The following is a 25,999-nucleotide window of genomic DNA, read 5'->3' on the forward strand; positions in this document are numbered from 1 at the left end:
CTCTTATTTTCGATACATACATAATTTATACATGAATACTTATGTACACATTTATTGGGATCGCTTTTATTGCACACAAATAACATTATTGTTTGGTTCGCTGGTCCTATTGCGCTTGCTGTAACTTCCACGCCTGTTGGCGCTAATTTTTGATGATGAGGCGCCACCTAGTGGCAAGATAGCGAAGTATGTCAATTGGACATCTGGGCAAACCTGCTGGTCCTGGTCCGTGCGTTCATCTGTTTGCTTTAGTTGCTTCATCATCCGACCCCTCCACCAACAATGTGGGCATGTGTTCGCCCCATTGCGCTCCAATGAGTTAGTTTGTCACATAGTCGCTGTCCTGTATCTTTGCTAGAATAACATGGCTTAGCTCTTTCTTTACGCATTTATAACTGCACACATCTTCTCTCCGTTTGTAGCTACCGTCTGTCTGTTTTTAACTGTATTTTAGGCAGTGCTTCTGTTGTCGTGATTGCCGCTGTCGGCGCCCTTCGCCGCGGCTATTTCTAGGTTAGTTGATTTGTTTCTATTTCTTGTTATTACATATTTTTCAAGCGTTAGTCATTGTGCCCATCGCGCACCGTTGTTCGGTCAACAACAACAACATCGTCAGCAGCGGCAACACTACGTTAATACTACTGATATTTTTGATCAATGCATAATAATAATAGTAATAATAATGAAGTAGCTGGTGATAAGCTACCAGTTTTTGCTAAGTTGGTAGATACACATTATTAAACTTCAAGGATACTACATTCAGATATATGAAGGCAGTCCGATGCGAGACGTAGTAAGTGACCTGTAAGGCATGCGAATTTTTCTTGACCCCTGAAGTAAATTGTTTTCTATTTTTAAAGTAAACGTAATAAATATATCCGTGTATTATTTCCCACTGTAGAGATTAACACAATATTATGTAGGTCTATATTCCAAGACAGTTCCCGATACTCCTTTAGAAAGTTGTCAGTGATCATAGATTTTTTCTTGCCGTTCTTACACAAGTTTCCCACGACGTCTCTATCGTCGGAAGTCTCTCGCGTCGATTCACCACCCAATCTATTTTGACATAAATTATCAAATCTTGTCAGAGTTGCCATTTGACGCTTGTATTCGTCTCGCGGATTGACAGTGCGCTTCGTGTTTTCCGTGATCGTCGTTTTCTTTTTCGTCCTTCTCGTTCCCCTGGCTGGTTGTTGTCATCATCGTCGACGGGCGACCAGCGGTGGCGGCATCTCCGTATTTCTACGCTCCTTTGGGTGGAGAGGGAGGCACTCTGTCGTCTGTCAGTTGCAGCAGAAAAACGCGATGATTGGTGTCAACGTTGGTACCAGTAGAGGCTTTAAAGGAATTGGGGAATCGGAGGGTGTGGGGAGGACTTCAGCGCCAATATCATCAGCATCATCATTATAAGCATCAGTATCCGCGGCACCAGCACCGCAGCTCGGGAGACGGTTTACGTTGTCGTCACGTCGTCGCACAGCTACTGCTGCTATTGCGGCTGGTATCGCTAGCCGCCTATCCGCTCGCGTTCGCCGTTCTCTTTTATCCCATGCTTTTCCTGTTCTAGCAAAACGTGGGCATCTGTCGGCTGCATCAGCAGCAGTGACAGCGAGGACAGAAGAATTACCGTAGATTCAGAAACCAAGGAAGAGGAGACGGTCGTCGCTGTAGCCGCATTAGCTATGATAATAATGACGCTCTTAATGCTGATGATGGAGACGAAAACAGTTCCTTCTATTGCCGCTGCTTAAGCTATGACCCAAAATCGTCGTTATGACCAAGCAACCAAATATGTCACTGCTGCCAGTACTACAACTACCGGTAAAGCTACAACCCGTCGACAGTAGCGACACCACTACAAACGAACGCCAAGACACAGACGCTAGCGGTAACGGCGACGACGTCAACGGCGTTAGGCGCCGCTAGTCTAGACCCATCCCACTTTTCCCTCTCTCGTTTCTATTTTTTATATTCAGTCAGTCAGTCAGTCAGTCAGTCAATCAGTGTCAGGCCAGCTGCCGAAGTGAATCTAAATAGAAGGTAGCGCAAACGCTATCTTTAACTTCTCACCTATTTTTACGAACAATTAAATTATCAAGCGACAACAACAGCAGCGGCGAACGTGGACGACAACGATAACTATAACCAAAGAGAAGCCTGCCGCTGTGGACGTAATAGTGGCAGTACGCGCGACTATACGATACGGACAGCACGATATATTAGCGTACGTGCGTCTTCGCATAAATATAAAAGCGCTCAACTTGATGGGCCCGCAGAGGAGGTTTTTTTTACAAAGCGATAAAACAAGCAATTTCTCTCACGTCGAATACAGTAACCTTTTGTTAACTCTCAATCAGACAACAATGGATATAACTTGAAGCAGTCTTCTCGCTAAACGTTTAGATTGGGCGACGGAGCTCAAAATACTAACATGAAATTGTGCGATCGAGCGGATAGCGTAGAGCTGAGTAATTGCGCTTATTATAAACTGAATAGATAACACAGCCATAACGAGTTACAAACAGAGCGAACGGCCCATACCGATCATGTTGGCTTAATTAAACGGCCGTTAATTTTCAATGAAATGCGTCAGCCTACGAGCCTCTTTTTGACTTTGACAGTACTGACGGTATTGACCACAGAAACACTCGACGAGCAACTACACTTCATCAATTGCTACCGGAACCATTTTTGATTGGCTACGACAAAAACTGGTTTGTAGCATTGCAGATACAAGTAAAGCATTACTGAAGTACGAGTAAAAAACGAAAAAAAATTTTTACTATAAACGAAATTGGGTCGTCGTCGTCGTCGTAATAAAACTAATGAAATTATCGTCATCGACCAATAACAGTTGAAAACACATTGTAATATATAAACGTGCAGTCAGCCAGATCAACAGGCGCACAACATTCACATCATATTGGCTCCATTGGCGTCGTTACTATTACAATCGTTGTTGTCGTTATTGATTGTTGATAGAAGGCCTATGGGGACAGTATCACAAAAGTGATGACGCTGACGATCAGCACGAGGCTATCGACACTATAACTATAACAGCAAAAAGACTCAAATGAGGGTTTTCGATATGAGGAAAGAGGAGCCGGCTGCCGTATCCACGCCTGAACAAAATTGCTTTTGCTACTGAATGGAAATTCATAGTACCAATGATAACGGCTCAGGACAATCGGGCGGGGTGAGGAAGCCCCCTCACTCAAAAGGAACTGACAACAGCTCAACAACATCAATAGTGTTGCATCACTGAAGAAAGTAAGCATTGATTAGTCGGTGTTTATTAACGCTCAATCGAACGATCTGGGTAGCTTGGGGGTGCAGTGAAGTGCATCGATGGATGATACCGTTAATCTTATAAGCTATCAAAAGTATATTTCAGTCTTATAAATTACTCAACGTAAATCAACGGTTGTATCGTCGATAGGTACGCGTCAGTTTCTTTGACGACGGATCATAACTATGGGTTGCATCACAACGCCGTCAGCGTACACAGTACTCCATTACTCTGCTTCTGCAGTTCACCAAGGAATCGTACCGGCCATATTAATCTAATAGAAAAAAGAAAAAAAAAAGCAGCGCTTGCTTGTGTGAATGCCCTGTCTGTCAATTTGCAACATAACATATGTTGTCTCAATTTTCGGCTTTCCTTGCGTGTTGCATTATTCGACATACTAAATGTATTGCACCATGATTTAAATGCTAATGATACTAATAATAAAGTACACCGTTGGCTGTTAAGCAAACATCTCTCACCGATCGCTCGCAAAATAGCGCCAGTCGCAGCTCGTTTTGTTCTTGCGAAAGCAACAACAGTTTGTTGCTGTTGTTGCTGCTATTGCTGTTGTCGGCGTCGATGATAGCGATAGTTACCGCAAAGACTGCCGTCTCTGCAGGGTCTCTCATTTCGTAGTTTCACTCTTCCGTAACAATAAATGGCAGTAAATAGACACTGACGATAAATGGATCATCAATGATGTAGGAAAAGCGTTAGATGGACCATTGAGTGACTATGAATGGATGTATAGATGGACCAACGAATATGCGAACTAATGTGTGTGAATGAATGAACGAATGGAAGGCAGGGCGACCGTGCGTGAGTGGGTCTGTCGGCGTCGGTCTGTTTGCATTCAGGGTTGTGCTGGCTATATCGGTGTGTGTATCCACACGCGCTTACGCGCACTCCCCAACTTGAAGAAAAACGGAGAGAAAGTCATCACGTGGGCGTCAACGAGCGTTACGCTAGCGTTATGCCTCAAGCCGTAAGCGCCAATAAGTCGCCAACCAGCAAAGCCCTCAATAGGCAAAATGAAGCAAAAGAACGACGAGGACGAAGAAAGCATAGGGAAGGGCCAGCAAGCACAAAAACGCAAAGCTCGTAAAACATGAATGCATACGCACACATACACAGATATAAATACACGAAAAGAAACAAAGTTGCTAGGCATAGGAATGCGTAGTTGGCGTTCACATTAAGTACGAACAATGCATGCTACGACATGTAACTAACAAGGGAAAGTTTGAATGAAGGGTTTGAAGCTTGGACTCGGACGAAACATGGAACGAAGCGAAAAAAATGGGAAAGGCGGAAGCGCTGCTATTTGGCGAATTTCATCGGGAAAAATCGCTCTGGAAACTGTCGTGCGGTACTTGGACCCTGACTGAGGCTCGTCCAACGTCTGTGCTAACCTATACCTTCAAATATCTGTTTTTCTAGCAGTCTCTGTTCTTGCCCTCATCCCCTAACATTTGGTTATATTTATATACTTACGTGAAATTCGTCATCCTTTCAGTTAGTTTGAGGTCGTAAACAAACGTCAACATATGCGCTGACCATGTAAGGTTACTCTGAAGTCTCAATACGATCATAGAGAATAATCCATTCGTTCATATGTAAGTAACCAGTTTACGTATGGTGGGTGATTTTTCGGCTATTTACATAAAACTTCCTGTGTATCTATGGGTGTGGGTATGTGTGTGTATATGTATATGCACGCGCGTGTGTACTGTAGGCGCGGGGGAGGCGGGAGGTTCACCTCATGATGATGCTGTTTTATGACTGTGTTTGGCGCAAATATTTCCCGACGAGGCTCTTGGAATACCTTATTATGTTTTGTATTACGGTATACGTATGTACATGCAGAGCTTCATACTATTTTCGCAAGCGAAGTTGCTGCTGCTGCCGCCGCCCCAGCCGCACTGGCGCCCTTACTCTTGTTATCAAGAGGTATCAGTGTTGTAGTTTACTGACCCTGCCAATAGACGGCGACCATGGACAAGTAGTCGCATATGAAACTATAGGCATGTATATGATGCATGTACCTATGCACACGCACAAAGCCGTCTTTCATCGTTCTTATTGGTCCTGCTGCTGGCGAATTTTAATATTTGGTATTTATCATAACGACGACAGTAATGGTGATACTCATGCGCTCTATGAATACTACTACCGACGCTATTGCCGCCTTGCTTGGAAACGATGATTACAAATATTATTATTATTATTAGGTGTATCGTTGCTATTGAGTTCGATCGTGGCGCTAGTGGTTGTAACAGTGAAGTATTGTGACTGATCTTTGCTTCGCTTGTATGTGCGGGAGAAGGGAGGCCACCGCATGTGTACAAAACCCTGTGTGCCTGCGAGCGCCGTCATCATCGACGCAAGTCGTTTGCTTCTTTTCTTCCTTACGCCGACGACTCGTGGCCAATAAGCGACCCCGTCGCTTGTGATCGCAGCTCAATCAGAACCCGTTATTGCAGCGACTGTCGACCCGATGGCCGTCGAATAGCTAAATGGGTGTAATGCCACGGCGGCGCTGCTTGCTATTTTTGATACCACTGCCTACCCAAACACGCCCCCCCGCTCGAAGTCATTAGCAGCAACAGCATAACAGTCCGCCAACAACAGCTAGGGGAGCAACAAGTATTCAGCCAGCATCGTCGTGACATATTAATCAGCATAATCAAATCACTATAAGTACGACATAATGATGAGATAACGATTATTCAAATTTCGTATGCATTGTAGTCTATCATTTTTATCGATATCGTTACTACGATACTAATACCTCGATTTCCAAAATGTTGTACTTAACGGTCTGTGCAATGGATCCAAGCACTTATATGCACACAGCGTGCATATGGTACACGTGCACGTCGTCGCAGATAATAAGATCGGTAAACAGATCGATATGTGGGTTGATTGAGTGCTGCAACGTCCCAGCGGGATTGATCTGATCTTTTTGAGCTATAATAATAGAAATATAGTAGATATATATAGCAAACTAGATGGAATATATTAAACGCAGGATATTGCACGGTTCACAGGAACTGAACGAATGGTGATTTAGAAAAAAAAAAAGTCGATGACAGGATCAATACTCTAATCAGCGCACAACATTGGGAATCATCATCCACAGACAGACGGCAGATGTCTGTTGAAAGCAAAGTGGTATCGGCACGATACTACGATACTAAACAAATAAACTTGTCAAAGCTCTAAATAAGGCAATGCGATCTCACGGCTACAAATGTAACTTCCTGTTATTGGACAATGAAGCAGTAAAAGTGACAGAAACGACCGTGAAACAATTAGACCGCGACGGTTCTTGCAATTCGAGTAACAGTTATATTGATGCGTCACCACAAGGTTTATTCAGTCACGCGGTGTAGCGGCAGGCTCAGCTGGACTTGACCTGCAGTGGACAAGCTTGACTATTCTTGAGGCTCTACGTCTAGACATTATATTCAGGTTGTCAATCAGAACTACAGTCTTCATATTTACAGCAACACCTGCATAGCTATGAAGCGGACAGTTATGCTAGCTTAGGCCGTATTGTAGTTAGATCAATAGCCTATCGTACAGAGATTCTCCCCGTCCCCGGTCCCGAATGAAAACCTTAATCATATTCAAAAACATCGTCCTGGCGGTAATGGATATTGCGCTCAAAACCTTCCAGAGTAGTAAAGCTCTGATTAGCCATTAACGGACACAAGTCATTGAAATGATTATTCATTATTTCTGTTTCAAAATCGTCTGCTTTTCATACTTCTGCAATCGTTAGTATGCAATAAAGATGTCTGATATTTTTTCTGCTTTATCCAATTCATTAATGGATCGTTTCTTTCCCTGTCATCTAAGCACAAGCAAATTTTAAGCAATCAGTTTTGCCTACATATAAGAGGGCTAAATAGAGACACAGAAGCTCCAATGTTGGCAAAGTTGATGCTAGATCCAGATAATATCATGGATCAGTGAAAGGTATTGTTGAAACTAAACTCTGACTGGCAAGGGCAAAACGGGAAGCCTAATCCATAACGAAATAGCACGCATCGTCTTTTTTTTTTTTTTTTTTTTCTAGCTAAGCACCTGCAATAATAACAACGAGGAGCAGGTAACAATGGTGACAGTGAGACGAATACCGCTTAGTTTTTTTTGCAGCGAGTAATACTGCTCTATGATGTTGTGCTAATATTTCAAGTTACACAGGCCGGAACAATAACAACAGTCCGCCATGTTATCAGCAGCGCAATCTCTCTATCCGTTAATTATAGGGCCTATTACAACCGCCGGCACGAACAGAGATGCTGTCTAATCGATTCATAGACGAAAAAAGCTATTTCCATCGCTCTTACCGTAAAAAAGAAACAAGTCATCGATAGGAACACAGGGATGATGCTACGTTAATCGTATTCAGCCTAGATAGAGTATTATGAGTAAATTGTTTAAGTTTAACGGAACTTTTGCAAACTATTATCGAACGATCACCAGTCAGCCCCAGGATAATGGCATGGTCGTCAGATTTGACCCCACTATATACAGGCATCTAGAAGAAGTCGATCAACATCCCAACAAATCCTAAACTCGCATTGCAAAAGCATAATAAATAGTAAGTACATATTAGTAATGCTCTTCGATACTAGTCACATGGACGTCTATTCATGTGCCCAGAGTAGTCAGAAACGCATACTTAGAACATATGCAAGACAACTTCCAAACCAAAAACGCCAGTTTTACAGGTAGAAAACAATAAGGTTGACCTAGGGACGAGAACCTTAAACAGAAAATTGATTTATGCCAAGATAGGATGATTGCAACGAAGTTTCAAGATGCTGGACACATTGAAATGGGATATACAATTTGTATATCAAACGAAAGTCGAAAACTAGCTAAAAGGGAAAAAACAGTTAGTCCATTTGGCCTAAGAATTTCCCTGGTAGGAATATCAGGAAATGAGCCTTTCGAAATATGGATTCAACGTGGGTGGGCAACGAGACTCTCAGCTACGAGCTATCACTGCAACGGTCAATAATAGGATCAAACTAGGCCAAACTGTAAAAAAGAAGAGAGAAAAAGCGTTTTTAGGTACCTTACATGCGCACAACGGTTTATTTTACGAGAGATTGCTTTTATCTAATATGCGGGGGAATATTTACTATATATTACATACAGCTCCCGCTGCTAATAAGCTTCAAGTGGGAAATCATCTGTTACAAAAAAAAAAAAAGAGAAAAACTTGTTTCTTAGGCTTTTTATTAACAAATGAAACCGTAGAAGCTATCTAGGCTAGTCTCCTGCACTAATTAGGCAGCTGCGAAAAATACTGGTCGTTACGGCCTGCGATAAACTCAGGAGTCGACGGCCTAATTTTGGCAATAGTGGTCGATTCAATTAACTGTCACATAGATGAAGAATAGCCAATTAAATTCATGATTACTGGACTACAAAGTATTGTCGTAAATATAACCGATAATGGATAGCGCTCTGTTTTGCTGGAGAGTGTTCCTATGAACAAGGGTTGTATAAAGAGCGTGCATAGCTGATGCATAAGCGTTATTATTTAGGATTTCCATAGTTAGGATAAGAACTGAAGCTAAAAACAACGATGATTACCATTTTTTATGAATGAAGTATAACAAGGTAACAAACATTTGTATTTACTTAGTTTATCACAGTGTTTATCGAAGATGCTTTTGAACGTCAGCTCGCATTAACATTCAAGTCTTGATAAAAAGCTTAAAAGTCTATTTTACTTGACAGGCCCTTTGCATGCTTTATCTTTAACATTTGAGCTTGTACAGTTTTTGGGGGGTAAACGGAAGAAAATTGCGTCCCAGTTAAGAAGATGATAGTGCTTCTACTGGCCCAACAACGTTCGTTAAATCTCATCAGCATTGTCACTGACGGTGTTGGTTAATTAACTTTTGATCTGACATTAATTAAGATGGCTCGGGCCGACAATGGCGGCCATATAATTATATATTACCAGTTACAAAATATATTACAAATGCTGTTTTACTGCTTGCTAATGGATTAGTATAATTACCGCTCTTCTGTCGCGCCGATTCGACAAAAATTTAAATAAAAAATGCAAACAATCAATGTGCAACACTGCAACAACGGAGTGCAAAACAGGACATTCAGCCGTTGGCTTTTGGTCAGTGCAATTGGTCCTTAGTATAAAAAGGATAGTGCCTCTCGTACAAGAAGTGAGGGACGTGATTGGGTCGTGGGTGCAGCTGCTAGCATTACGATACACAGGCAGTATTGATTGTGATATCTACGATGCTTACAGAATAAATGAATAATATGAAATAAATTTAAATAGAGATGAATGTATCCACACACGTATAGATGTATATATGCAATTCAAGGACGATTGGATTTGACCAGAAAGTAAAAGTCAGTGAACACAGAAGAAAGCCATAGCAGAGACGGAATCAGAAGGCAGTGGAGGCACTGGCGCTGAACTTTACTCGATCATTTTGAACGCATTAGTATATAGATCGACATATGAAGAAACGTTAACGAATGAACTTCCTCAAAGTCCTCCCAAATAGATACCTTCATAATTGAAAATATCAATTGAAGATACTTATGTAGCTCGTGCAGTTATACGGGTCACTAATTATTTTGTACCAGCAAATCAGTCGTTCGACAAAGCTGAAGGGAAAACGCGTTTCGGTTTAGAAATAGTCGAAAATATAGCTACTATCTTAATCTCTCTATAATCATTTATTAGCAAGTTAAGTAGATTAAATAGCATGATTCGTCCGCTATAAGTCAGTATAGAGCTTTGAATGGCTCAGATATATACAAGTTCATTTTGTTCGGGAAGCAGCAATATACACACTGCTCTCCAGTAGTGCGTTCTACTAATAAAGTCACTTAAACTTTGTTTTCTTTTTTTAAGAAAAAAAACCTGTAAAAACCCCTGTAGCGTCTTGGTGGCAATTAATGCAAAAATACGATGCCTCCGTTTCAGATGTATATGCATTTCTATGAAGTTGAGTTATACTCTAGTATTACTCAGTTCTATCAGTTTTTCTGCAAAATCAGCGTCGACACATATACTCCAGTGGTCCATATAGCCCCACCTCACTCACCTTGTATCTATACGTGTATATATATATATAAGAACTAGTTTTCATTACAAGTCACTAACTAAAGTACAAATCAAAGAGAAGCGACCGTCTTTACATGGCTTTTTTTGATCTTCATTTTAAAAAATTCCCGCAAAAAAGTCAATAGCGAGCTTCTATAAAGCTCATTGTTAAGTTCGAAATGTTCTTTCTGGATTCTTTAAGGAGGTTTGTAGTTTCGCTGAAAAGCGGGCTGTTATAACTTCATTCTCGTACGCCGGTCGGGCTTTTTTCATTCTGCTTGGCTCAGGGCAATTCGCTTTCCAAAAACCCGACTAGTAATAATACCCATTTGTGCGCTGGCTGACAATAACATATTTCGAAAGCAACAAAAACCTGTCTGTCACAAAATATCGCACTTTCATGAAGCAATGCTATTTTCAAATATTAGATTAACGTTTTTCTTTATATATATTGGCCTATTGGCTTACTTCGAACGCAGTTGGATTGCATTTTCTACGACAAGCAATAACAAGGAAACAAAAAATATTCTAGTCAACAGTTGCCGTGGGAAACCCAGACGACTGAATGCCAATGCACCTCAAAAAAAAGCGTCCAATGCAAAAGATCCCCATCGATTACCACCTTTTCCTATTTCCGGTACTTCCATTCTGTTTAGTCAGCTCATACGAATGCAACAAAAGCATTGTTTCGGTCTTAGCATTAAACAGCCTATGGGAAAGTGGGACCAATAAGTTGTTTTTGCAGCATAATATCTATATTCTTCTATCTAGTGGCCGATACAATAACGACAATCTGAACTTCTACATCTGCTATCCAGCATAGTAATGAGAGACATAGACAAACACTCTGTACTCGTCTGATAACGATTTATCAGTTAGACCATCGTACACAACCGGGCATACATATGACGCTGCTGCGTTTCTACACATGAGCATAGACGACTTATGAAAAAAAAAGCGATTATGACAATGACAGATCACTATTTTCAAAATCGAAATTCTAAAGGTTTCAGTTAAGTAGCTTTGAGGCCCAGATATAAAATAATCTCGCAGCTAGATAATGGACACTAGTAGACTATAAGTAACTGAAGATTGGAAAGTTGTAAGAACGTTGTTATGAAGGTAGGTTACTAAAAAGTTCAATGAGGTTTCAGGTTCCTCTATGGAGTTTCCGGTCGGCCACTACACCCTCAAGATTAATGGCGTTTAACTAATAAGTTGTTATTTGAACTTTGGAAAACAAGCAACACAACGCATCTCAGTTAAAAACCTAGTAACCTGCAACGTTGTTTCGTCTTGCTTTGCTAAACGATTATCCAGCTGCCATTTCAATTGCTACGTCAGTCTTGTATAATTTCACCCGTGACGTTTAACTGCCAGATATGGTAACCCTTTCACGCTAGTGACCCCATGCTCTTGGATAATGACGCCCGCTCCCCAATCGTGTCGAATTAAAATTTCTTGTCCTTAGACACTCCTTGAAACTGGCTGGCATTAAGTCAGTGGTCAAGAATACTCAACTTGCTTGCATCCTAAAATGACGGCCTGTTTGCAGCGGGTAATTAATACCTACCTTTTACAAATTGTCCGCCATCCGGACTCGAATAACCATCGACGCATGTTAGGGTCATCTAGGTTTATATGATTTTGTAGTGTACAGAACAGAATATCAATTAGTGCAAATAAAACGTGCGAATAAAGTCATCAGTTATAATTAAGGCGGTCAGAAAAAATATGATTTAGTCTCCTTGAGACAGAACTAGCGGCGTAATATGTACATACAAATTGTTATTTTATGTAGATAAAAAGATTTTGTACATTAAAAAACACGAAACTTACAGAATATTATCCAGTCAGAAAGTATGATAAAAAAAAATTAATCCCAGCAATTTACTCATGCTACGCGCGGTTCTCCTTCGCATTTTGCCTTTTCTGCTTATAGAAAGTTTGAACAAATGGCGCCATTTTTCAAAACTCCTCTTCCATAAACATGATATGTTATTCACCCGAAGTTGGCTTGGGAATGTTTGGTAAACTATTGAGAAAATTTCATTTCAAGAAAAATATCTGCCGTAGCGTGGCGTAGAACCCTGCAATCGTCTCAATATTCCGTCATCATTGGAAATTAGTTTTGTGAATGAGCTAAATAGCACAGAAACATAATGTGCCTTAATTGTTCTGTCTTTTTACTTAGGTTCTTTTGTTCAGGCTATCGTCATATCAATCGATTTTGGCTGATTGGCAGTGCCATAACTAAACACATGACATAAACCAGGCCAAACTCGAAATATGTATGAACAACAGATATGACGTTAGATAGACTTAATTTCCATATTTAAGATCTTCGCAATTCTGCTCTAGGCCAAATCATTTTGCTCAAGATGACGATCGCTGTTAGTAAGAGCGATACTTGGACTGGGCCACGAAATCTGTACCTTGATCGACTTTAAAAACCAAGAATAACTAACGGGATAAAATTTAAACCACATTTTACGTTTGTGTATTGTTGCAACTAAAGAAAAACGTTACCAGTAACAATAATAACAAGCCGTACTTACCTTAATTCAAGTTAAACTTGAGTAATTTTCGTGACTGATAATTATAGCACTGATTTTGACTATTCGAAGAGAAGTTGGATCACAACGTGGTCGATAGTTTATTGTGTACAGTCCTATTGAGAACAAGGACTAATTTCTTATGATTTTCTAGTTGTTCAGTATGTTCATACGCGACGAACGGTGGATGCCCTTCAATGAGAATATAGAGAGAAAAGTGTTTTGAAAACTTACTGGACAACAGATATTTCTTCATGTATCATGCATCTATAAAACTATCGGCCCTTATCTTTCTCATCATCTCCTAAAATGTACCAAGCACAATAACTGCAATAAGGCTGGCTACAAATTTACATTTTTCTACTGCATCATGAATTTTGTCGCCGGACTGTTTATTTTTCGTCGTCTGACAAAAGCACCAGCATCAGTAGCTTTAAAAGGAAATGCAGTTACTGTTCTTGTGTTACTGCAATTCATACGGTCTTCATAGACAATGTTGTTTGTTATGAACCTGATTGTGCACGATTCAGCGCGTCTGCCTTATCATCAGATTACGACAAGAGACGACGGCCATTGTTACCGTTACAAAGAATCGAGAAGATCCAGCAAAAAGCTGCTACCACTGAAAGCACAGCCGTCAGTCCAAGCACGATCAAACAACGATAGTTACGGATCCGGTAATCATGACAGATATCGCGCGTCTTCATCTCAGAGAATTCACTCATTGAACACGCTTAAGTACCGTCTCAATGGCGGGGGCGATCCCGTTTGTTACCCCTGTCTAATAGCACTATAGTACTGCGAGAGATTTATAGATAAATAGATAATTTTTGGCCAAAATTCAGAGAGCGTGATCAGTACCAATGATGCTATCGTATTTCTTAGTTATGCTCGTTACTTTGACCACGTGATTATTCAAGGAACTGTATAGTGAACGAATGAGCAAGTTAACAATATGCATACGAATGGTCCCTGTTTACTTACACACGTATCCATGAACGACGGCAAAGACGAACAGAGACCGAAACAAACAAAAAACAAACGATTTGTATTATGAGATCACCTAGGCGGTTACGTTAGACAAGTTAGCAAGTACGTTATCGCTGTGAATGTTTTTCACCTGTATAACAAACAACAACAGTCTTTGCTGTTTCATTCTACGACCTAGTCAAGACTAAATATGATTGTGCTCCTTGACATTGCTCGAATCGGTATAAGTCTGTAAAAGATCAGCCAGCTTTTTCTAGTCCATGCATCAATGATGTCCTTAAAATGGAGCTAGTTGCGCTTCACAAATGGAATATCGATCACGTCGAGCTGCTCTTGTGTATATTTTTTTTTTTAATTGAATGGCATAATTCAAATGGTCTTTTCGTTAGCAACGTTATTTGATTGCAAGAAGATAGCTATTTCTTATATTATGGATTTAGAATCGCACATTTTCTTGCCACCTCATCTTACCGCGGCAGGGGCTTGGAAGCAGCTTGTACAGATGTCAATTGTCGATCACTACTACACATGATGCACCATTACAAAACAGTGAAATGTTAGCTTACAAGGCATATCAAATAAACACGTTTTTTCTTCGTCGTACGTTTTGGGATTTTCGTTTACTCGGTTATGCATATTACAGCCGTGTCAGTTTCATAATAGTACAAGGTACGCTGAGAATCTCAGTAAAAAAATCTAGCCGTGATGGTACGGCGCAAGGCAAATCGATTTCTGCTATCATCGCGTAAAACAACGGGTTTTCTAACCTTTGAGACACCATTACGAGAACCTTCTTTTGCGCTGCGAGGTCGAACAGAGTTTAGTCTATGTCGTCGCTGCTATTGACGTTCCTGTCGTGAACGACGGCGTCAGCGCGTGCATATGGTGAAGTCGTTCACCACGAAACGAAGCGCGACGTTCATAGGGAAAGCAGCAGCGCCAGCAAGAACCGGAACGGCCAAGCCGACGCTGGCGAGCCAGCCAGTCTGTATGTTATAGGAAAAAAATAAAGAAGCAAAGCGATGCCGAATATAGTGAAAGGATGATGTGTGAATAAAAGTGGACTAAACTCAAGCAAAATAAAGTCTAACGCTACTGCTCATCATGAACGACCACAGCGAGATAGGGTGATAATGTTATGGCTGGTTGTCGTCTTCTTCCTGTCGTGTTTTTTGCTTGCTCAATAACGATGACCGTAAAGAAGGCAACGCCGTTGAGTACTTCCAATATAATAGCTTGATCTAGCCGTTGCAGTTTGAGGATTGGATGACCAGCTACCAATGGGTCCGTCCGCTGGTAGCAATGCCATATTGTCTGCACATTGTGCGCTATTACGCTTCAATGCGTCAATGGAAATACAACAGTCATATATGTAAACAGGCCGATCGAACAAACGAACGGCCGGTCGCCACCGCTTCGCAATAACGGCGATCTCAGCATCTTGTCATCTAGGAATACGATCTTTCATCGATCACTCACACCTGTCACATCGCTAGTACAGTGCAGAGCATATACAGCGGCTTCAGACTACAAGATGAGGCATTCAAATTCGAGCAAAGTTTAGCAGGCGGTAGCGTTTTGGAGCGGGTAAACGTTTATTGGATAGTCCTGCTACCAAGAGAAAGGTGTTTCCATGACGAAACAACAAATTTGTGGCGCCATTTTCGAAAGTTAAGCAAAGGTCAGCTATATCTCCACCAAGATTAAAAGCTTCCCTTTTTTTGCCCCTAAAATCGACGGTCTACGTTATTTCCAGTTTTTATGTGGCTTCTGAAAACTTCCGTGAAATTCCCATGAAAGATCGACAACGAAAGATCCTCAAAAGGATTTAGATTTAAAGAACTGATCGAAAAACTATTTCTGATACGCCTGGACTTTTTCTTACAGAAATTAATGGCTTTCTTGAAAAGGGAAACATCTTTTGTCAACCAGGTTGTCCAGACAAAATCCGACGGTAAGTCTTTTTTTGGGGTTTCTTGTACCTTTTTGGACCTTTTACGTGTTTTGAGCTTTTGTATTTTTTTGGGGGGGGGGGGGGGTGACCTGATATCAGCCCAAAATTTAATTCCGCTATATTTTTTTATGCACGATGTTGCGAACAACACTTAAGCGACTCTGTACCTAGCACGCTCGCTTGACACATCGCTATTTTTAAAAATTTTATTGCGGATTAAGGGAGGAATATCTTGTACATGACCACTGGATAGTTTCGCCCTTGAAGTGAGGTTGTAATCGCGATGAATAATAATTATATTGGTTGGACGCAATCGTCAAAAATGGCACTTCTAAGATCCTCTCATGTCTGAATAGCGTATTAAGAACAATTTATAAAAAATTAAAGTGTTAACATTGTATTTACTACTATTACCGAAAAAAAAGATTACATTTTTGCACGATATTAGGAATATCCATACCAATAACAGCAAAAAGCAGCGCTTACCTATTGGGCAAATATTTACATAATGGAGGCACCAGGCTTATTGCCGATCGCAAACGCACGAACATACATAGAAGAAGTTCAGGAATAACATTTACAAAGTATTAAATTGCTCAAGAATTCTACAAGTAACTGCCAAGATCATAATATTCACATGGCTTCATAAGGTGGCAAAGAAATTACCTAAAGGAGAATATAACCGTTGAGGTTTGATGTCAAAAAAGCCGTATGCACAACGAGCAATTTTCTATCAATATTATTTATTCGGTGCAAATGACCTTACTACACTGAACGTTTCTTCATGCTTATTTCATGAGATCTCAATTGTCGATTGTCGAAATTTGATCGACGCCTTCCTTTATTCTGTGCGTCGAAAACATTGAGCCGCTATGCAGTAGCTGAGTCTTTCCCGTATAACAGTTGCTCATATATATATCCATGGCATATGTATATACCGTATGTACCGTATAACAATAAGATACGTGGTCGCAAGAAAAATCAAAGGTACCTTTTCGTGGAAAAGTCGCACGCTATTACAAACGATGCATGAAGAAAATACAGTTACTTCGAATAATTACTCTTTGGCTGACCCGTACTACTCATCCAATTTTGGCAGGAAGCTTGAAAATTGTTGCTTGAACAACGATATGTATGAACTCGATAGTTAAACCGAAGCAAAAGTTCCTTCCATAAGCATTTTTTACCGCTTTTTTGATACGTCTATTGTTGGCGCACGTACGATTTACGATATAGTCAGTTCAAGTCATTTGAGACGAGGGACTGACTACTAAAGGGGCAAAAAGTCCTTAGACGAAACATGGAATTCCCTGATAGTACTATTGTAGAATGATTATGAATGATCGGTCATTGTTTATGGAATATCTATTAGCGTTCTTGGCTCGCTAATCACACGCGTTAAATGCTGCATGTCATTTACAATATTGCTGTTTCGTTTCGTCGTTATACACAAAAGACTTTTCTTAAGATTCAATTATGGACCAAGAGAAGGCTGCTAATGGTAGAGAAACCCGACTATTGCTGAAAGCCTATATCGACAGTACACAAACTACAGGTCATTGGACCAACTGACAAAAAACTGAGACCCAGAGAGGTCAAAGAGCGTGTTTTTAGACGTTTTTTTAGTGCAACGCGTAGCATCTACTATCGTTCCTGTCCATTCAATACAATCGTCAACAGAGAAGCAATCACACGTTCGAAAACTTTTATGCTTGGTTAGATTCACTTACTACGTAATATTGAAGATTATTTGGCAATCAGGTCCCAACTACCTAAAGGAATTTTCGATATCGATTGATAATCGCCTCAACAATAAAAAAAAAAAGGCGAAAAAACCTTACGCCAAACTGTTTCGTAAATTTGAAGCAACGTCGATGTTAATGTTTTCCGCATGAATGAACCAACGGACGATTAAATGATAAGTAGTTGAGAGAGACAAGTAACAGACGTAACGTAGGTTCTTTCGTTCATTGCCAACACGACGGCCAACATTGTTAACACGATACCACAGCTTCTATCATCATTTCGACAGTTACTTCTGCTAGACAACAGTAAGCCAGCGTTGGTGAACCCCCGTCGACCAACCCCCGTGCGCGAATTAATTATTTGTACACTTGATTCAGTTCAGCTATTCGACAATCCCTTACGCATGGACACACTGGTGTGTGCGTCGTTAACGGCATTATTTATAGTCGAAAGAAATGAACATGGTAATCGTACAAGACGATGAGTTTGAGAAACGAGTGGAGGCGTGGGACTCCTCTTATTTCCATTTGAGAATCTTTCTCACACCCCTCCTTTCCTTCACCGTGAATCGAATTATTTACTTCAGTGGTGAAAACAACGAGTCGAAGTCGCTGACTCGAACCGCACTTCCTTTTACTACAGCATCAAAGGCAATAGCAATAAACTCGAGCTACTTAAATGAAGTAAGTCCCCGCTATACAACAGCACGCATTAGCGATTGTAATCACGCAGACACAAACATTCGCCTGTTTTTTTTTTACAAACACACATAAACACGTACATAAATAGACTACGAGAATGTGGACTCATCACGTCCGCCTTTCAGTGATTCACGCCTTCACGCGACTTACGTAAGTTCGCCCTTTGACATAATTGCGCTACCCGCTAAAAAGCGTCGGCTGCTAGCAAAACATGTAACACAGCGACTACAGCTCCACCTACCTAGAGTGTGATGGTTGTGTAAAAAACGGTTTGGCGGAACAGCCGTCGATTATGCATATGTATTTCAACGGCCACAAATGGTATTGGAATGGTACCGCTGCTCACCCACACGTTTTATGACGCTCGACATCTTTATGTTAGGTGGCGATCGGTATCGATCCGAGTGTACGGTAACAACGCTTGAAAATGCTCAATTTCGAATAACTAGCAACAAGTTGTACGCGCATGTGAAGATGTTCTTGTCCACAACCTAGCATTAGAAGCGGCTTTTACCACCACTGCGCGCATTTTACTGGGTAATTTTGGTAACAAATCGACGGCATCGCTCATAAGCTAAACGTAGAAGTTTTTTTATGTTCCTATAACACATACATAAGTTGTGTATGCGTGATGCCATAGCTCTCGGTGAATATAACTTCTCAAATACCAGTGCTATTCTATGAAGTAGGCTAGTCGACGAAAAAGTTCAACTTCTTAATTGTTTTTTTGCAATGCATGAACAGAGCCGAAAATAGGGATTTATTATATTTTTGTCGACGGATGATAAAGTATCGTAAATATGTCTCTGGGGTTGCGTCTCTTCTGATATACATGACGTAACCAATACACGCAATGCCACAACTACAGTGCCGGACATAGGTCTAACATTTTAATCATACAGTATTTTTCTGTTAAACGACACATATTTCTAGTTATTATAGCTGCTACTAATACATATCGATCAATGCTGCTTAAAATGAATATAGACATAACTGAACAGATCATAATGGCGGGATGCAGATTCTGCATTGCTTACATCGTATAGCCTCGATTACGCTGATGCATCATGTTTGCTATCGTATGGCACACGATCTACAGATGGTAATGTGTCGTCACTAGAGCTAACATCATGAACAGCGGCCTGCCATACTGCTGTGCTATGGCTATCAGCAGTTTTACGGAACTGCTGAATCCCTTTTCGAAAAACGAATTTTCATAACACCGGTTAATACCGCCATTGAAGAGACTGACTCGGCAGTAAAAGCGACATTAAGAAGTTCTCATAAAGCTTTCATGCTCAATTAATTGTGTAATAAATAAATTAACGTACTATGCCATTGACAATCAGGCGGGTATCTTGCTTTGTCCACTAAACGACTTGTTAACATTTACGCTAAGGTCTGAACAGATACAGAATTTCTCGAAATGGGTTTTTCCATTCATCGATGATGTTGGATCTTCATTTTTAGATCTGGCTCTACTGTACACTGGAATAGTGTCAGAAAGTTTCCTGCAATACGCTCCTTCTCGGATGTTAGTCGTAACATTAATAACAAATATATTAGAATTCGCTTTCACTTCTTACTGTTGTCAAAACAGAGTCCGTAGATAAGAGCACAGTAAGAGGCAGCTATTTTAGAATATGATCTCATTTCTTATGATTTGCCTGCCATGCTCCATGGTTCACTGGCTTTTTGTCTATATTGAACTGCATGTATTGTGTAGATACAAGTATATATATATATATATATATATTTCTATCTATCTACAATAAATAGTTCAGGAAGGAAAAAGACTGACGGTCTCTATTATTCACACAGTATTTTCGATTCTTGGCGAAAAGGTCATGCCCTAGCAGCGCATCTACACGGGCCTTTCAAGGCCGCTAGCTCTATTATTGGTGAACATGGGGCAAGGCGCGCAACACGCAGTCTCTGTAACGAGCGAGCTAGAAGGAAGCAGAAAACAGGACTAAAATAAAGCAGACGAAACAAACATTACACGGACTTTACAAGATGTTACAACTATCTGCAAGATTTTATCTCTTTGGGCTGCGTCTTTTATGGTTTCGTTGTCAACCTTTTGATAAACGTCAACCGAGTGATGCCTTAATGTTGGATCCGCGTGTTTGCCAAACGAAGATATTCATGCTAAACAGAGATTTTTGATTATTGCTGCTACCAAAAATATATATATACAAAAAATGTTTTTTTTTTTTTATTAACATTCAGATTTACGACAACTGAGTATGATTAGAAGGGACAGGCCTGGGCAAGCCCGTATATTCTTTGTATGTCAATATTGTTACCGCCAATATCGGCTCCAGTTGGTCACAGGCAAATGAGCCACAACATGGGCTCAGTTCACAAAATGCCTATTTCTTCACGAGTAGTTCGTGCTAATCACGACGATGACCCCACCACTTACACAGAGGTTATTTAGCGAGCCCATTTTCGTTGTCATCATTCACTGACTCTGCGTCGTAATTCCGCAGACTCAGTCTGAACGGCACCGTGCTGCTGAGAGCTAGCAATTATAGGCACTGGATAACACGCGTACATAAACGACAGACAGTAGCATATTGTTGGTTTTGCCAATCACCGGTCGCTCGTCTGCTAGTAGTAGAACTAGTTAAGATGATAATGGTGCTGGAGGCCGTGTGGGGGTAAATCAAGGCAAAGTATTTCCGTTTGCTTAGCAAAAACGGTGCTCGTTGACGAGCAGCGTTAGCAGATTACCAATGTCAATGGCATCAGAATCATTATCACGAGAAAGAATAGAGAGAGGGCAGGAAGATAGAGGTCGCTGTAATTTGTCCATGGCGCTATAACGCCAGGCAGTCCATTACGTTTAGAATTGTCATCGGGAAACATTTTGGCGGCTTGAAGAGCCAAAATATAAGCGAAAATAAAATCGAAAATGATGAAATGGTGTTTCGTTACAGGGGAACCATAGAGCGGCCAGTACCACGATGAGAAACAACGAAAAACCAGCTGATATACGTGCGTATTGCTGTTATGTCCGCTATTACCCGCTGCTGCGGCGGCGGCCGCAGCATGTGCCGCTTTCATTGAACGCCCATTAGGCAGACATGAATCAGGTAACGGCAGCAAGGCCAAAAGCCACAACATATAACCTTGATGGTATTAAGCAGAGGTCTATCGTTGGCTATTTGTCTCCAAATATATTGTTCATGTAGAGTTCACTCGATACGAGTGTCACAGTGTCAACGTTGGTGCTAACACTGGTACATGCGGACGGTTGCTGGTTGCCGAAAGAAGCCAAGTAAGATATTCATTAATGGTTAAAACAGTAGTACCATTAGCAGATGTGATATCTATTGCGCGCAATATGAGATATGCCGAATATGGATGTTCTGGTTTAGTGATCTCGGAATGAAATTCAAAACTAAGTTCCTGTGTACATCTTTGTTCTTGCGTTAGTCAATAGGATACCAGTAAGTTGACTTTTCCTGCATAGAGGAAACAGCATCAGCCAAACTACTTCCCAGGGACCATTTGCGGAGTCAGAGCTGTTTGACAAATTTTCAATCACTCACAGTTCTGCAGAGTTCAGCGTCAGCTTTACTAATCACTTTACGAAGACGGTGTTTTAGGCCAGGGCTTTTTTTGTTTAGTGCTATTTGGTACACACAATGACCTTCGCATGATCCCATAGGAAAAATCAAAGGTGAAATCGCCGCCCTAAAGCTGCCACTTACTGTCATCGTCCCGCCTCGAGATCAACGTGTCTGGGAACTTTACGGCTTTTCGCGAATTGATTTTTTTTCGCGTTGTGTGACAAGTTTCCCCGTCTGGTAAAATTAAACATGAGATGCAACCGAAACATCTAGTTGTAGAGTTTACCATCAATTGTCGCCGTTGCCCGATCGTGACGTTCACAGAAAAAGGGCCTAACGCTTTAGCAATACGTGCTTCTGCACGTACATAAACCATCTAATGAAAATAATACACCGTCGTACCTTAGCTGTATGAGTGTTAAATATTTAGTGTAAAACCTTTGTCTTCTTTGTGTATGGTCGATTATAATTATCACAGTTCGAGGGCATGGAACATTTTAAATCGGGACACGCTGGTTCATTTCCTTGTGTATAGTCCACGTCCGCATATACGGACAGCATGTGCGTTAATAAAACTTCACGGTATTTTTTAAAATATCTATCACGATGTTAGGCGATATTAGAAATTAAATCCCTTACTGCAAGTTGTACATAATAATATCAAGAAGAGTAGCAATATCACTAGAAAAAAGAACCGACCCACAGACTTACTAAATCGGTTTCTGCTTTGAAAATAAAAGCTAAGTCTTTATGCGTAAATACAGTACACATAAAAATCTAGAAAAATGTCAGTAAAATGTGCTGCAAGGGGCTACTGGCATAGCTCGATGCTTTCCTCGTGGTCTTGAATCATGGTTTTGTGGAATTCAGCGTCAACCTTGCCGAACATTTCCCGTAGAGTTAAGTCTTAGGATTGTTTTCGGTGTTGTCGTATGGGTTCTGCCCTTAAGATAGCCCTACAACGAAAAAAAACGAACGAGATCGAATTACAGGACCTGAGGGGCCACTCGTCGGAAACACAACTTCAAGTAAATTGCTTGTGTCATACACTACCCCGTCCGCATCCGATGTCCGCATTCCGGGTCACCGTCCAAGATATGGTCATAGAATGTATGACACTCGTAATGGTCCTGGATCTTTAATTGTAATGCCTCGATCGAGTACCCACAGATAGGCCGAGCTATTGAGCACGACTGTGATGAGATCGTTAGATTTGTCCGATCTGCGGTTTCTCTGGCCGTACTTGACTAGTCTCTTCAATAGACATTTGCCTTACCCAATAGCATACATTATAGATGAACAATTACGGCTTAAGACTGCACGTATTTCGGGCTACACCTGCTGCCACGGTGTGGGACCACGTTTTCAGTGCCAGTCGCAGTACCCGGCGGTTGTGCAGTGCGTCGGTGAATCTCCCATCGAGGTTCCTTTCCCGCCTCGGCCTCTCGATGTTGGTACTGATTTTGAACAATCAATCTCCATCGTGCCTTGTCTAAGGTCCCGTATGGGGGGGGGGGACAGTGCCTTAAGTAGCCACTCGTAGAAAAGCCGCATTAATAAGCAAGATCCTTAGTAAGATTACAGAGAAACAGAGAAAGAATAAAGAGCAGGAGGCAAAATTAGCGAGCTAACTGGCGTTTCCTTTCGATTTAGTGACTCGAGCCAGTGGAATCGAGTAATGCTCAAACGAGCCCATACGAAGGCGGTGTTCAGGCAGGAGTCGCAAATTTTAATGAAGGGTAGAGTTACGTCGTGAAGTGAGAAACCAAGATTGCAGGTAAATGCTATTCGTGAAGAGGCCGTTTCGAACACTTTTTTGAAGATGGGCAACTTGGTTGAGGAAATAAAACTTTCTGCCGCCTTCGATGTACACCCCCTATTCTACGTTAGAGTCAAGATTCATTACGATTTACATGCGGACAAATCCATTGATATATGCCAAAAAACCTCTCTACAGCTCTCGAGAGCCCAGTGGTCACAGAGTATCGGTTACCGGTGCAAAATTCGGCCAGGATTACTTAAGCAATCAGGGCCTTACAAAAAGACGGAAGGCTGATAACCTTCGGAAATTCCGTGTTAATTTTCATTAAAAAGGAGGTATTGAAAAAACAAGTCAAAGTTAACTTTTCATAACTCTGACGAACAAGATCCTTTTGCAGTTCGTCAAGGTTTCACGGAATGGAACACATGAAGCTAACACATGAAGCTTATAAGGCTACAATGTGTGCTGGATCGCTCGCCAATCTCTTGCTGCTGGTGCCAAACGCTGGCTGACGCCGTCGAACAAACGAAATAGTCTGTGAAGGCTGCTGTCAGTAAAGTCGCATGACTGCGCCTAAAGGCGCCATATGTAAACAAGCACTGTGTCCGATCCGAATCGAAAAACGGAAGGCCTAAACAGAGTGTCTACCTTTTCAGCAACCCGTCGGACCCGAGCGTCCAAGTGCGACTAGTAATGAACCGGTTGTTCACACTCGCACGAGTTGATATTTCGAAAGTCTGGCCTGCCCAAAGCAAACTATATCTTACTGTACCTTTGCAGTTTAAGTTTTCCTAACGCGACCTCAATTAAGCGTAAGTAGAAGTTTGTTAACTGTCTTGATAGGACGTTGTGCAAATTGTTGTGTCATAAATTTTAAAGGATACAAAATCCGTGAGTGCGGTGCTTAGGTTTTGAAAGTGCTGTGCGTAACAGCTCCGTATGTTTGCAAAGTATTGTGGATGCCCTAAGTCTGTTGATAGCTGCTATACGAAACATAAACGCTAGAACTATAATTTCTTTATGGTACGTATTAATGCTATGACCGAAAGACTCAGGAAATCAGGACTTCGGTAGCTTTTCTTGCGAATGAAGGGCCTAAATTCGACACGGTGGTGGTTCTATTGCTAAAACGTGTTACTGCGCTAGCTATAGTATTTCTTTCCTTCCCAGCAACACCCTATTTAACATTATTGATGAGGCTGACTCTATAAATTATGTTCTCCCTTGTTTGTTGTTAAGTGCAGGGATTGGAAACTCCTTTGGTAAGCTTCTCTGTAAAAAAAAAAACTATGTAACGTTTATTTTCTCTAGAAATTCGAAGGACCATCAAGATATTAACAAGGTTACTCCGCTGTTTTCGAGAACCTGTATTATTTATATAACTGTGAAAAATTACGCTAGATAATTGTAATAATAGACCCTAGATAATTGTTATGTTTAAAAAAACTTTTTATCACTCTCGAGATCTCCGACCGAGTCAGTTCCCACTCGACTGCATAGTCCTTTTGTGATCTCCTCACAAATCAAACGCAGAATATTAGCTGGCTCCCACTTCGTGACGCAGTCAATGCTGATTCAACCTATGAAGTAGTCTGCAATCAGTTTTTTTTTTTTTCGGTATAATAGATTTTTTGCTGTGATTGAAGTTCAGCTTGCAATTCGAATAAGTTCGAATTTTCGCCTGTGCTATGGATCGTGCGGATACGCTAGTTCAGATAGCGCCAAAAAGTGTGCACATAGCAGCCCTCAACAACTTATTATAACTGTCCCCGAAGCAACACAACGGCCGTAAAGCATATGTTTTACAAGCGCCAGTTTTACGCGAGCATTTTACGATGCTAAGAGGCGATAGTTCGAAATTATAATAATTTATCACTGTATTTTCTGGTAGAAGGAAATCTGTGCTCGATCTTGACTCTCAACATCGATTCCAGAATCCTCAAGCTATTGCTGATTACTTTAACAGATTCCTCGCAACCATTAACCGCACCACTATTACTTTCCTTCAGGTTCATGCTGACTGTCGGATATAAATAGCGTCGACTTTGGAGACGAGCCAAGCGGCGGTTAGAATAAATTATGTCAGTGCACCCATAGTTTAGGCGGTTCTAGGGTGTTTGAAACTACATCAGGATATTTCAATGGGCCAGCTATCTCCTTACACGGGCTCCTTTCTTACTGAATCGAAAGACACGAAAATTGTTCTTCTAGTCGCAAACAAAGGAGAACCCACCAATACATTATCCCTGATTGGACTATTTGGCTAAAGTTTTTTGAAAAAACTAGTAATTATTAGGCTTACGACAGTTT

At 41.0% G+C, this 25,999-nt stretch overlaps 1 protein-coding gene across 7 annotated transcripts in view; it reads right to left on the reverse strand.

Moving 5' to 3' along the window:
• Positions 1 to 25,999, reverse strand: part of LOC111243533 (uncharacterized) — an 89,951-nt gene that overhangs the window by 32,858 nt on the left and 31,094 nt on the right. The window contains exon 1 of one of the 7 annotated variants that reach the window (XM_086977326.1): positions 18,427 to 18,530. The exons of 4 other annotated variants lie outside the window; for them this stretch is intronic. Coding sequence is in view for 1 of the 3 variants with exons in the window: in XM_086977323.1 (XP_086833449.1) it covers positions 17,741 to 17,792 (52 nt within the window). In the remaining 2 variants the exon portion in view is untranslated. Of the gene's footprint in view, positions 1 to 12,958; positions 13,107 to 17,740; positions 18,386 to 18,426; positions 18,531 to 25,999 lie in introns of those variants that run through there. 2 more of the 7 variants (XM_086977323.1, XM_086977327.1) reach the window with 2 other exon arrangements.

This window comes from Varroa destructor, unplaced genomic scaffold (assembly GCF_002443255.2).
Source record: "Varroa destructor unplaced genomic scaffold, Vdes_3.0 BEIS01000001.1, whole genome shotgun sequence".
NCBI lineage: Eukaryota > Metazoa > Arthropoda > Arachnida > Mesostigmata > Varroidae > Varroa > Varroa destructor.